General features: G+C 39.6%; 1 protein-coding gene across 1 annotated transcript in view; it reads right to left on the reverse strand.

Moving 5' to 3' along the window:
* Positions 1 to 15,460, reverse strand: part of LOC126194829 (oxysterol-binding protein-related protein 1-like) — a 424,899-nt gene that overhangs the window by 359,317 nt on the left and 50,122 nt on the right. The window contains exon 5 of the mRNA XM_049933164.1: positions 11,798 to 11,995. Within this exon, the coding sequence (XP_049789121.1) occupies positions 11,798 to 11,995 (198 nt within the window). The remainder of the gene's footprint in view (positions 1 to 11,797; positions 11,996 to 15,460) is intronic.

Raw genomic sequence — 15,460 nt, forward strand, 5'->3', positions numbered from 1 at the left:
AGTGTTTTTAGCACCGCATTCCTCTGTGCAGGGTGGTGGCAGCTACCTGCTTGCAAATACAGATCGGTGTGTGTTTTCTTGCTGTATACCCCGTGGCCCAGGATGCCATCTACTCTGCTTTTGACTATCACGTCCAGGAATGGTAATCTTCCTTCTGCTTCAGTCTCCATAGTGAATTTGATGTTTGGATGTATGGTGTTCAGGTGTGTAAGGAAATTCTGACCTCCATGTATTTTCTCTTTAATGGAGAATACTATGAACAAACAGAAGGAGTGGCAATGGGGAGCCCGCTCTCACCTGTGGTCGCGAATTTCTATATGGAGTACTTCGAGGATGAAGCTTTGGCTTCATCCAAATGGAAACCTACTTGTTTTCTACGTTATGTGGATGAGACGTTCGTGATCTGGCCCCATGGAAGAGAGAAGCTACTATACTTCTTACACACCTGAACTCCATACATCCGAACATCAAATTCACTATGGAGACTGAAGCAGAAGGAAGATTACCATTCCTGGACATCATGGTCAAAAGAAGAGCAGATGGTACTCTTGGCCACGGGGTATACAGGAAGAAAACGCAAACCGATCAGTGTGCACCATCGAAGATCATTGCCGAGAACATCAGAGGCACACTCGACTTGGGTACCCCACCAAATCTACGGTCGCAGAGCACTGTTTGTCCGAAAATCATAAAATGGACTACCAACATACCATGGTCCTGGCACAGACATTTAAATACTGGGACAGTGTTGTTAGAGAGGCTATCGAAATTCGTATCAGGGCGGACTCATCAACCGAGATTGTGGCTACAGCCTCAGCAGGGCATGGGAACCAGCATTTAGTCTAATTAAAAAGATGCTCAGCAAAGGAAACAAACGTGCGAGTAGGGCGGATGAGACAATTACACCGACGCCACCAGACATCGACACCAGCGTGGGCATGGAGCGCAAATAGAATACCTCGCGAGGGGAGGGGATTTAAGACGTCCGCCCGCCCTCAGGAGCTCAGTTCGTAAGTGCACTTGATTATGGCGACATGTCTGATCGCCAAAATATTGTGCTTGTTGGACACTATGGACAGGCAGTACACCTGTGGACTGTTCGAACAATAATGGTGCCTACTTAGGAATTTATGAACAATTTACTACTTTGCTTTTCATCTGATTCATTTTCATACGATTGCCTCTACTATTCTGATTTGAGTAAAGTCATTTAATGATATGAAACAGCTTCCATCCATTTAACTTACTACAATTATTAATTATGTAACAATGTTATGATAATGGATATATACTGTTTGTGGTATGTAAATATTTATGCTTTGCCACGTTGGAAAGTGTTTGGATTACACAGTTGGTTATAGAGGCTCAGTTTCCAATCTCTTTGTATTACTTTACATAATTTTCTGTGTCAGTCTGAAAAGTAAATGTGTATGTGAGGTGTGATCAAAAAACTGTGGGAGTTTTTGTTTTTCTTAAAGAATGTTCATTTATTAACCAAAATCAACTTTGTACCCCTCAAAGTAATCCCCCTCAGATATAATACACTTGTGCCAGTGTTTTTTTTACTATCCTGGAAATGCTTCTGGAATTCACTTCTTGTTATGGTGTTCAACTCCTTCAGAAATTCAAAGTTTAACAATGCAAACAAAAATAGCCTTCACTATCTGCAACTTACCATTACTCTTGCACAGAAAGGAGCAAAGAAATGAGCCATAACAATATCTGACCACTTCTCTTTCAACTATATGTGCTGTCATATAATGAAAGTTGTTGAAATAATTTCCAGTTGAAACTATTTCTCCTTCATAGATGAATTTCTGAATTGGTAGCATAAGTACTTGGTTGAACTATCAAATATTGCTGTAAATTTTAAAAAATCAAGAGACAAGGTGTGATCAAAAAGTAATGTGAGTTTGTGTTTTTCTTAAGGAATCTTGATTTACTCATCAACACTAACTTGATCCCCTTTCAAGAAATACCCCTCAGATATAATACACTTGTGACAGTGTTTTGTACTACCCTGGAAGTACTTCTGGGATTCACTTTTTGTTATGGTGTTCCCCTCCTTCAGCAATTCTGTTTTTTATCTTATCAATGGTGGCAAAACAACATCCTTCCATGGTCCCCTTCATCCTCAGGAATAGAAAGAAGTTACAGGGGGCCATGTCTGATGAATATGGTGACTGAGACAACACAATGGCTTTGTTTTTTGGCAAAAGATCATGAACAAGCACTTAGGTGTGAGGGTGAGTATTATCATGATGCAGTTTCCACAAATGGTTTTGCTGCAATTCTGGTTGTTTTCTTCAGATTACATTATGTAAATGCCATACAACTTCTAGGTAGTATTCTTTATTGACCGTACACTCATATGGCAGGAACTCATGGTACACTATCTCATTGCAAGTGAATAAAATAGTGAGAAGAACATTCACATGTAATTGAACTTGTTGATTTTTTTCGGTCTTGACTCTTCAGACAGTTTCCATTGGAATGATTGGGCCTTGGTTTCAATGTCATACCCATATACTGTTACAACCTTCAGCAATTCTCGAATGATGTCTATGCGACGTCATTTTTGGTCAATATTCAACAATTTTGGAACAAACGCATTTCATGGCCAAAACATCCAAAAATATTGCTTGGCATGAGCCAAATGATATGCCGATATCATCAGTAACCTCTCTGATAATCATTCTGCAATTTCACAGAACCATTTTCTTTACTTCTTCCAAACTGTCATCACTAATTGATGTGCTCGGACATTCAGGGCAGTGGGTATCTTCCAATGTCTTCTCGATCCCCTTTGAAATGTTTGTACCACTTGTAAACTCTTTTCTCACTCACAGTTAATTAGCCAAAAGACATAGTCAACATTCTGAATGCGGTGCTCACTTGATTCCATTTTTCAAGTAAAATTTAACCCAAAGTTTTTGATCCATTTTTTGTAAAAAATAAAAATTTGCCAATTATTCAAAAGCGTACAAGCTCTTCAGCTGCCAACAGTAAATCAAATACTCAAACCAGCTGAAAATGCAAACATACATCTGAAAATTCAAACATACATCAGGTACATGTGTATCACCAACATAAAAGAATTGAAAATTGTATATATAAAGTCCATGCAATAAAACAATCTCATTACTTTGGATCAAACTTCATATGTAAAATGTGTCATGGTTGTTAGAGCATATGAAATATTTTCTTACAGGGATAAGTTTGCAAATTACTAGTATGCAAATGTAGAGGTTTTTTGTTTGCTTTCCTTTTCATGAATAACTACAGAGGGTGACCACCTTCAAGGAGTGACAGTGAGCAAAGATGGAGCTGTGTCTTGGACCTCCAGTGATGGACTGTGTAAAACCGAATTATTTGAATAGAATAAGTCGATAATAAATAAACTGAATTATTTGGTCGGTCTAAAATGTTTTTCTTTTGTATATTTGTCAAATAGTAAAAAAACTTTTCTTTCTTTATGACAGTAACACAAATTATATATTTACAAGTTGTGTATAACATGGAGTTACTTAAGCATATTTTGGTAATCTTATTGCTGTTTGTAATTTCTTTATATGGTGTGTATAATTTTATAGCTTTTATTGGTGGACAGTTTTAGTATATATTTCATTTACATATGTAATATCTGAATTCATGTTTTATGAAAATTGTAAAGTCTGTGATTCATGTAGGAAGTTAAATATATGATTATCTTGACTTTGGAATACATAGGGTGATTCAGCTGCCACCTCCAATCTCATCTATGGAACCCGCACTCTATCCGTAGCAAGAATGGTATCCACACACACACAGTAGCCATGTAATCAATATTAATCCCTTCTCAAAGCTTTGGGCGACTGTTGGCAAATGGAATCACAGTTTCAAAATACAAATAAGGACTGGCTATGAGCTAATCTTTCCCCCCCCCCCCCCCCCCCCCCCGAGGTATTTCTTACTTCCTTCATATTATGGAAAGGATAGTTTCTACTCACCATATAGCGGAGATGCTGAGTCACAGATAGGCAGAACAAAAAGATTGTTGCAAAATAAGCTTTCAGCCAACAAGGCTTTTTGTCAGAAATAGAAGACTCACGCGCGCAACCCCCCCCCCCCCCCACACACACACATTAATGCAACTCACACAAGACAGCTGAAGCCAGACAACAAGCAGCAGTAGCTGCACATGCTGGGAGAGGCAACTGGGTTGGTAAGGAGGAGGCTGAGGTGGGGATAACAGGGTATGGGTGGGGGAGAGTGAAGTGCTGCTGGGGAGAGTGCAGGGATTAAGCGGAGAGAGGGTAGGCAGCTAGGTACAGTCGGTAGATTAGACAAAGGGTGGGGGAGAGGGAGGGGGCAGTGGTAGCAGAAAAGGAGAGAAGTAAAACGACTGGGTGCATTGGTGGAATAGAGGGCTGTGTAGAGCTGGAATGGGAACAGGGAAGAGGCTAGGTGGATTAGGATAATGACTAATGAAGGTTGAGGCCAGGAGGGTTACGGTCTGTAGGACATGAGTTCCCACCTGCACAATTCAGAAAAGTTGGTGTTGGTGGGAAAGATCCATATGGCACAGGCTGTGAAGCAGTCATTGACATGAAGGATATCATGTTTGGCAGTATGTTCAGCAACAGGGTGGTCCACTTGTTTCTTGGCCACAGTTTGTCGGTGGCCATTCAAGTGGACAGACAGCTTGTTGGTTGTCATGCTTACATAGACTGCAGCACAGTGGTTGCAGCTTAGCTTATAGACCACATGACTGGTTTCACAAATAGCCCTGCCTTTGATGGGATAGGTGATGTTAGTGACCGGATTGGAGTAGGTGGTGGTGGGAGGATGTATGGGACAGATCTTGCGTCTAGGTCTATTACAGGGGTATGAGCCATGAGGTAAGGGATTAGGAGCAGGGGTTGCGTAAGGATAGAGGAGTATATTGTGTAGGTTCAGTAGACGGCGGAATTCCACTGTGGGAGGGGTGGGAAGGATAGTGGGCAGGACATATCTCATTTCAGGGCACAACAAGAGGTAATCAGAACCCTGACGGAGAATGTAATTCAGTTGCTCCAGTCCTGGGTGGTACTGAGTTATGAGGGTAATGCATCTCTGTGGCTGGACGGTGTGGCTTTGGGAGGTGGTGGGAGACTGGAAAGATAAGGCATGGGAGATGTATGTTTGTACAAGTTTGGAAGGATATTTACGGTCTGTGAAGGCTTCAGTGAGACTCTCTGTATATTTGGAGAGGGACTGCTCCTCACTGCAGACATGATGGCCACGTGTGGCTAGGCTGTATGGAAAGGACTTCTTGGTAGGGAACGTGTGGCAGCAGTCAAAGTGTAGGCATTACTGATGATTAATTGGTTTGATGTGGACAGAGGTACTGATGTAGCCATTTTTGAGGTGGAGTTCTACATGTAGGAAGGTGACTTGTTGGACTGAGTAGAACCAGATGAAGCGAATGGGGGAGAAAGTGTTGGTGTTCTGGAGGAATGTTGTTAGCGTTACTCATCCTCAATCCAGATCAGAAATATGTCACCAATGAATCTGAACCAGGTGAGGGGTTTATGATTCTGGGTGTTTAAAAAGGATTCCTCTACATGACCCATAAGTAGGTGTGTGTGTGTGTGTGTGTGTGTGTGTGTGTGTGTGTGTGTGTCAGCGACTCATCATGTTCGCTATATGGTGAGTAGCAACTATCCTTCTCAGAATACTGTCACATTCCATCCTGGATTTCCCATTGTTTGATTCTGCCTGACAGTTTTTTTTTCCCCATCCTAACCCAGTGCTGTTTTCCTTCATTACTATTTTATAATGCATTACTACACTCAATGTCTGTCCTCCTTTCTCTTTTTCCCCTATATTTCTCTTGGCACCTTACAAACCACACTGCGCACACTACTTATGAGCCACACTGTATCAACTGTTTTTACCGTGCACAACAGACGGCTACAAGACCATGCTGACTGTTGGTGCAGCATCTTATATCCTATATTACTCCCACCGATATCATTAATCCTATACCTTCAAATGGATCACTCTCCCTGCATCACTCCCCCATATTTTCGCATGTTATTTCCTCATTATCTTGTATCTCATCCTACCAACCACTCCCCAACTCCCACTCCTTCTCCATTCTACACCACTACGCACCTCATCCAGTCACATCTGCCATCCTCATCCTTCACATTTATCCACCCTCAGACTTTCAACCCCCAGGATAAACCACACTGCGCACACTACTTATGAGCCACACTGTATATTCAATAATATCTTTTCTTTTTACCTCATTGTGTCTTCACGCCAATTTTAGTAGGTTTTCGCCTTTCACTATCATCGTACTCCCTAAGATTTCATCTTTTCTTCCCGTATTTCATCTGTTTCATTCTTTTTGTGATTTTTCACGCATATTTGAGTGTATTTTTGGGATTCCCTCCAGCACGGATCATTGCTCCTGCATCAATACAGAAAAGTTGCCTTATCCCTAGCCAGAATCCAGTCCCACATACTGTTCCTGCATTGTTGCTTGGCTCATGGAAACCTCCCCACATGGCCTTACAAGGAAATTACCCATCTCTGGCTGCCACTGTTGTTTTGAACTGCAAATATTACCTGACAGAAGGACTCCACCAGCTGTCAGATACATCCACCTACAAATCTTGCCACAGAGACCCCATTCCAAAAATCGAGCAGGATCTCCAGTCTCTCCTCCACCCCTTAGTCCCATACCAGAAACTCTCCCCACAATCATCTCTCTCCTCACCCCTACCACTCCCCACACTCCTACCTTCTACATGCTTACTGAAGTCTATAAACCCAACCACACAGGATGCCCAATTGTGAGTGGTTACTGTACCCCCACTGAGAGAATCTCTGCTCTCATAGACCAACACCTTCAGCCTATTACCCAGAAGCTACCCTCCTATATAAAATCATTTCCTCCACCGACTCTCCACAGTTCCTGTTCGTTTACCACACAGTTCCCTGCTCATCACTATTGAGCCACCTCCCTTTACACTAACATCCCTAATGACTATGGCCTCACTGCTATTGAACACTCTTTCCTAACACCCAAATGATTCCAAACCAACAACTTCCTTCCTAGTTGTCATGACCAACTGTATCCTCACCCACAATTACTTCTCCCTTGAAGCAAATCCAGGATGCGACTATGGGCACCTGCATGACACCATCCTATGCCAACCTATTTGTGGTCCATCTAAATGAATGCTTCTAACTACCCAGAATCCTAAACCCTTCCCCTGGTTCAGATTCCCTGATGACATCTTTGCGATCTGGATTGAAAATGAGGACACACTATCCACATTCCTCTAGAACCTAAACACCTTCTCCCCCATTTGCTTCACTTAGTCCTAGTCAATCCAATAAGCCACCCTCCTACACTTTGAACTCCACCTCAAAAACATCTACAGCAGTGCCTCTGCCCATATCAAACCTATTAACCATCAGCAATACCTACACTTCGACAGCAGCCACCTGTTCCGTGTGAATAAGTCTATTCCATACAGCCTAGCCACCTGTGGCCATCGCATCTGCAGTGATGGGCGGTCCCTCTCGAAATATACTGAGGGTCTCACTGAGGCCTTTACAGACTGTAATTATGAAACCAACCTTGTAAAAAACCAATGTCCCATGCCTTATATTTCCAGTGACCCAACACCTCCCACAATCTCACCGTCCAGACACATAGGAGCATTCCCCTCATAACCCAGAATCACCCAGGACTGGGTAACTGAATTACATTCTCCATCAGGGTTTTGATTACCTCTCGTTGTGCCCTGAAATGAGAAATGTCCTGCCCACTATCCATCCCACCCCACACACAGTGGTATTCTGCCTACACAACATACTCATCCATCCCTGCTCCCAACCCCTTACCTCACATCTCTTCTACCTGAAAAAGTAGTCATGTGATCTACAAGCTAAGTTCCAACCACTGCACTGCCTTCCATGTGCGCATGACAACTAACAAGCTGTCTGTCGGTATGTATGCTACCAGATGCCCAAAAAATAACTAGACCACCCTCTCACTCAGCACGACATTCTTCATTTCAATAACTACTTCACAGCTTGTTCCATAAGGATCCTTCCCAACAACACCAGCGTTTCTTAATTGTGCAGATGGGAACTGTCCCTCCAATATATCCTCCTTTCCTGTAACCCTCCTGGCCTCAACCGTCATTAGTCATTGTCCTCACCCATCTACCACCTTCCAGCTCTACACAGCCCTCTATTCCACCAACGTACCCAGTCTTCTTACTTCTCTCCTTCTCTGCTACCCCCCTCCCCCTACCCTCCCCCACACTCTGCCTAACCTACTGACTGCACCTAGCTGCCTTTTGCTCTCTCCACCTCGTCCCTGTATACTCCCCACTGTCACTCACCCCTACCCTGCTATCCCTCCCCCTCCCCAACCCAGCTTCCTCCTTACCCTCACCCAGTTGCCTCTCCCATCATGCACTGCTACTGCTGCTGCTGCTGCTCGTGGTCTGGCTTCAGCTGCCAGAGATTATGATCATGTGTGTCCGATTTGTGTTTGCACACACACACACATGTGTGTGTGTGTGTGTGTGTGTGTGTGTGTGTGTGTGTGTGTGTGAGGGTGGGTGAGTGGGTGGGTGGGTGGGTGGGTGGGTGGGTGTGGTCTATTTTTGATAATAGAGACCTTGTTGGCTGAAAGCTTCTTTTGTGACAGTCTTTTTGTTATGCCCATCTGCAGCTCAGCATCTCTGCTATATGGTGAGTAGCAACTATCCTTTTCATAATGTTGTTACATTCCATCCTGGATTTTCCATTGTTTGGTTTTGATTTTGTTTTTACTTCCTCCATTCTTATCCAAGTGTCTCCAATCTTTCTTTGTGTAATTAGCAGTGTAGTCATACAGGTTTGATTATCTCTGTAACTTTACTCTGTTTATAGTACTTAACCATTCATAATGGCTCAAAAACATTGCCTTATAAAGTGTGTTTCATCGGAAACAATGAAATTAACACGAGATATCAAAATGGGAGGTTTTATGCAACCCCACATGACAGAACAATGTTGGCTAGTTCTCTCTGGAGATGTGAAACACATTGTCAAAATGTTGCAGCATAACTGGTAGAATCTACAAAGACATCTTAGACCTATTGTACAAATTCTGTTTATGAAATTATGTTAGCATATTAATGCAGTGAGTCATACATTCATATTTTCAGCTCTGAGAAGGATTATGTGGCTGTCACCTATCTGGATAGCATTCCTGAAACAGATGTAGTGCAGGTTGTATAAAATGGATCAGTACAGGCAGCTGAGTCATCCTGTACACCCTGTCTGTACAACCAATGTACAGTTATGTGACAAAGCAGGTGGATCCTTTGTATCTGTTATGTTTTTCTACTCCCAAAAATAATCAATATTTTTTTTACTAATTTTTATTTTCTTCCCATTACAGCTATATTACTTAAAAGTTACAATTACTTGAAGTTAGCACTGCTGTTTGCCTCATATAGAAACCTTTTAGCTAATACTTATATTTCAGGAAAGTGACCTATACTATTCAAAAGTTTAGGATTCACACTTTCCTGTAAAGTGTTTTAAATTACCTAATGCTAATTATCTTACACAATAATTAACATCAAAGTATCTTGCTAAGACCATTTTCCATTGCTGATTTTGTAGTAATCGTGGCTAGATTCTGACCTTTACCTAACTTCTTTTGTTACATTAATTTTTCTGTCCCGTCTGACTTCAGTAAAATTAATTAACTCACTAATTGATAATTTCATGTGTTTTGAAATATTGCACTCATTCATATAAATGAGGGGATTCACAATGGCATAAGGATAATAGTTCCACATATTTTCCTAAATTGCTGAATAGAATAGCAACATTTTCTATAAAACAAAATCATATTAGTTCTTGTAGTGCATCAAAAGCAATTAATTCCAAACTAGCCATTTTTCAAACCATTAGTAAGTTTCAAAATAACACTTCATTCCTACACCAGTCTCAGTCATGAAAGGGTCAGTCTGCAGTCTGAAAGTAAACAAGTAACATCTACGTCAGACAGGTGCTCATTGTTGAATCATTCCACAGTAATGTGCGTTATATAATGGAATATATGCACACTGGCAACTGAAAAACTTTAATGTTAACTACCAACAAGTGATATCTGTAATCTAAATAAATGATTTTTTAAAAAAGTGAACTGCAATGTGATCAACAAGTACTGAAGACTACCATCGTCGTCATAGTGAACTGTTGTTCGACTCGGTGATTCATATTCTGCACTGCCTTAAATGGACCACTGGACTGTAATTATACTTATCAAATTACTGAAGGACTGTGCTAAATTTGAACTGTATCATGGTAAATGAGAGCAGTGATATTTTTGTACAAGTAGAGACATTGTTTTATGCAACAACAGAACAAATTACTTCCCACTGTAGTTGTGCATGCTGCTTGTAGACTTGTGCTGATTATTTCTCATTGCGTAAAGACTGGCCACTTTAATTAATAACTGAACTTTACATGAATAAAATGTGTGTGTTACTGTCATTTAAAATATTCTAATGCTATGAACAAGTCAGTTCTGTTGCACATATTTTTCTAGCATGTTAGTGTTGAGGATCCAGGTATTCGGCACTTCAATAAATTGTAACATGAATAAAATTGATTCGATAGTTCAATCTATTTGTATGTTTCATAACTTTATAAGGATATATGAAGATGTATACATTCTAAGTCATCTGTGCAGCACAATGTAGACCATCCTCTTGAGAAAACAATGTTACTGAGTTGTGTAATCCATTCTATAATTTCTTTCTGAGCCCATGTAGAGCATTGTCTTTTCAGAACAAAGTATATATGTTCTTTACCTACTACTGAATTACAGTCTCCTATCACAATTCAATTTCTATCCCTCAACTAGCTGAATAATTTCTTTTATTTCATCGCACAGTTTTTCAATCTCTTCATTATCTGCAGAGCTAGTTGGCATATAAGCACGTACCATTGTGGAAGGTGTTGGCTTTGTACCTCTGTCTTGGTTGTGATAATTCTTTCACTATGCTCTTCATAGTAACTTATCCACACTCCTATTTTCTTACTCACTATTAGACCTACTCCCTACTTGATCTGGTATTTATAACCCTGTACTCAACTGACCAGAAGTCCTGTTCATCCTGCCACTGAACTTCACTAATGACCACTACATCTAACTTCAACTTATCCATTTCCATTTATCGATTTTCTAACGTACCTGCCCAATTAAGGAATCTAACATTCCAACCTATAGATTGCCAGTTTTGTTTTTCCAGATGATGACATCTTCCTGGGTGGTCCCAGCCCAGAGATCTGAGAGTAGGATTAATTTGCATAGAGAATATTTTACCCAAAAGGATGCCATCATCATTTGACCATACAGCAGAGATGCATGGCCTTGGGAAAAACAACAACTGTGATTTTCCCTTGCTTACAACTGTTCACAGTACCAGCACATCAAGGCCATGTCGGTTGATGTTACAAGGCCATATCAGTCGGTCCTCTAGACTGCTGTCCCTGCGACTACTGAAAAGGCTGCTGCCTCTCTTCAGAAACCATACATTTGTCTGGCCTCTCAACAGATACCCCTCCATAGAGGCTGCATCTATGGTGCTGCTATCTGTATCGTTGAAGCGCACAATCCACCCCCGCCACATTAAGGTCCACAGTTCATGGGTGAGTAGTTATCTATTGAAAATTAAGCAAATTATACTGGATTACAGTGCAAGAAAAAACACATCCAGCAAGTTCTTAATATTATAATTACCAAAATGTTCAAAGTGTCTAGGTCCCCTTCTCTCGCTGCTGCAAGGAGCCTTTCCTCTTTGTGGCGCATGTCTGTTTTTTCTGCAGCCCAAAGCAGTTTTGCAACATCTTCATTTTTGGCCAAGTCTCTTGGTGTTTGGCCTTCTCCATTTATTACATCAACTTTTGCATTGTTTTGTAACAGGAGAACAACAATGTCCTACAACAGAATACATCAGATTTACTACAGTTTTCTTAAGGAACTATGTGTGTGTTAAAATAACAATTTTCAGTTGAGGTTTGCATATAGTGTGCAGAATCAAAACAACATGAAACCTACTTAAAATTAAATGAGATTCTCTGAAACAGTTTGATGTAAAAAGCTTTCATTAAATTAACATAACATATTCTAACTACCAACACAATGGAAAAAGAGATTGGATATTACTTTAAAGCTCTACACAATTCACAATATTTCTATTCCATTTACTGGACATCAATAAAAAAAAGCAAAATAAATTCAAAGAAATGTCTACTTATGAAGCCACAGCACACTGATGAAGAGACATACAAAAGCAGAGGGAAACATTTATTGAACTTTAATTTCCTTCTTCTGTGAAAAAATAGAGGAAGAGGTTGAAGAATTTGTACCTCTCACCGTTGTACTATACTGAGTATTTCAACAATCTTTCATTTTGGAGTTATAATTTTATAATGCCAGCTTCTGAAATGAGGTCCTCAGCTGTTCCCATGATAATCACAATAACAATACTGGCAAAAACCTAATCAAACTGAATGTCTCCTCATCCATTTCTTTGCTATATGTTTCACATCCTTTTAATCACCTTCAGTGCAAAATTTATCCTATCACAGGTATAACTGGTAAGACCTTTTAGGTTATATGGTGTGTCACATTTGAACAACAATTTATTTTTTTATGTAAGCATGATGATTGCAGAGTTATCATGAAGTATGGCTGTACACATGAAGAATGGGTAGCATATATTACCCTGGCAAACAGCACATACAGCAAGATTACTGTAATGATCGTCATGCTCTACTACACGTGTTTGGTTCCCACCACCCATGTGCTCAGAGTAGCATATTATTATTATTATTATTCTTTACTTTCTCAGACGTTAAGTCTGGTTAAAAATGAAAAGTGACGCGGACCTTGATCAGGCGTCACTTCCTTTTAACTGTATGGTATGTGTTATATTGCATTTAGGAACTTTCGGGTAATTGAACATGTATCAATAATTACTGATTTCTGTAGTTGTATATATACGTTTGGATGTAGCTCTATTGCATTGATGTACTGGTGGATATTGTGTGGTATGACTCCTGTAGTTGATAGTATAATTGGTATGATGTCAACTTTATCCTGATGCCACATGTCTTTGACTTCCTCAGCCAGTTGGATGTATTTTTCAATTTTTTCTCCTGTTTTCTTTTGTATATTTGTTGTATTGGGTATGGATATTTCGATTAGTTGTGTTAATTTCTTCTTTTTATTGGTGAGTATGATGTCAGGTTTGTTATGTGGCGTTGTTTTATCTGTTATAATGGTTCTGTTCCAGTATAATTTGTATTCATCATTCTCCAGTACATTTTGTGGTGCATACTTGTATGTAGGAACTTGTTGTTTTAAAAGTTTATGTTGAAAGGCAAGCTGTTGATGTATTATTTTTGCGACATTGTCATGTCTTCTGGGGTATTCTGTATTTGCTAGTATTGTACATCCGCTTGTGATGTGATCTACTGTTTCTATTTGTTGTTTACAAAGTCTGCATTTATCTGTTGTGGTATTGGGATCTTTAATAATATGCTTGCTGTAATACCTGGTGTTTATTGTTTGATCCTGTATTGCAATCATGAATCCTTCTGTCTCACTGTATATATTGCCTTTTCTTAGCCATGTGTTGGATGCGTCTTGATCGATGTGTGGCTGTGTTAGATGATACGGGTGCTTGCCATGAAGTGTTTTCTTTTTCCAATTTACTTTCTTCGTATCTGTTGATGTTATGTGGTCTAACGGGTTGTAGAGGTGGTTATGAAATTGTAGTGGTGTAGCCGATGTATTTATATGAGTGATTGCTTTGTGTATTTTGCTAGTTTCTGCTCGTTCTATAAAGAATTTTCTTAAATTGCCTACCTGTCCATAATGTAGGTTTTTTATATCGATAAATCCCCTTCCTCCTTCCTTTCTGCTTAATGTGAATCTTTCTGTTGCTGAATGTATGTGATGTATTCTATATTTATGGCATTGTGATCGTGTAAGTGTATTGAGTGCTTCTAGGTCTGTGTTACTCCATTTCACTACTCCAAATGAGTAGGTCAATATTGGTATGGCATAAGTATTTATAGCTTTGGTCTTGTTTCTTGCTGTCAATTCTGTTTTCAGTATTTTTGTTAGTCTTTGTCTATATTTTTCTTTTAGTTCTTCTTTAATATTTGTATTATCTATTCCTATTTTTTGTCTGTATCCTAGATATTTATAGGCATCCGTTTTTTCCATCGCTTCTATGCAGTCGCTGTGGTTATCCAATATGTAATCTTCTTGTTTAGTGTGTTTTCCCTTGACTATGCTATTTTTCTTACATTTGTCTGTTCCAAACGCCATACTTATATCATTGCTGAATACTTCTGTTATCTTTAGTAATTGGTTGAGTTGTTGATTTGTTGCTGCCAGTAGTTTTAGATCATCCATGTATAGCAAATGTGTGATTTTGTGTGGGTATGTTCCAGTAATATTGTATCCATAATTTGTATTATTTAGCATGTTGGATAGTGGGTTCAGAGCAAGGCAGAACCAGAAAGGACTTAATGAGTCTCCTTGGTATATTCCACGCTTAATCTGTATTGGCTGTGATGTGATATTATCTGAATTTGTTTGGATATTAAGTGTGGTTTTCCAGTTTTTCATTACTATGTTTAGGAACTGTATCAATTTAGGATCTACTTTGTATATTTCCAATATTTGTAGTAACCATGAGTGGGGTACACTATCAAAAGCTTTTTGGTAATCAATGTATGCGTAGTGTAGCGACCTTTGTTTAGTTTTAGCTTGATATGTCACCTCTGCATCTATTATCAGTTGCTCTTTACATCCTCGCGCTCCTTTGCAGCAGCCTTTTTGTTCTTCATTTATAATTTTGTTCTGTGTTGTATGTGTCATTAATTTCTGTGTAATGACTGAAGTTAATATTTTGTAGATTGTTGGTAGGCATGTTATGGGGCGATATTTAGCTGGGTTTGCTGTGTCTGCTTGATCTTTAGGTTTCAGATAAGTTATTCCATGTGTAAGTGTATCAGGGAATATGTATGGGTCTGCAATGTAACTGTTAAATAATTTAGTTAGATGTGAATGTGTTGAGGTGAACTTCTTTAACCAGAAATTTGCTATTTTATCATTTCCAGGGGCTTTCCAATTGTGCGTAGAATTAATTGCTCGGGTGACTTCATGTTGCAAAATTATCACTTCAGGCATTTGTGGTATCATCTTGTATGTATCTGTTTCTGCTTGTATCCACCGTGCATGCCTGTTATGTTGTACCGGGTTTGACCATATGCTGCTCCAGAAGTGTTCCATGTCTCTTATGTTTGGTGGATTGTCTATTTTTATGTGTGTGTTATCTATTGTTTGGTAAAATTTCTTTTGGTTTGTGTTGAATGTTTGGTTTTG

The sequence above is a fragment of the Schistocerca nitens genome, chromosome 1 (assembly GCF_023898315.1).
Source record: "Schistocerca nitens isolate TAMUIC-IGC-003100 chromosome 1, iqSchNite1.1, whole genome shotgun sequence".
Taxonomy (NCBI): Eukaryota; Metazoa; Arthropoda; class Insecta; order Orthoptera; family Acrididae; genus Schistocerca; species Schistocerca nitens.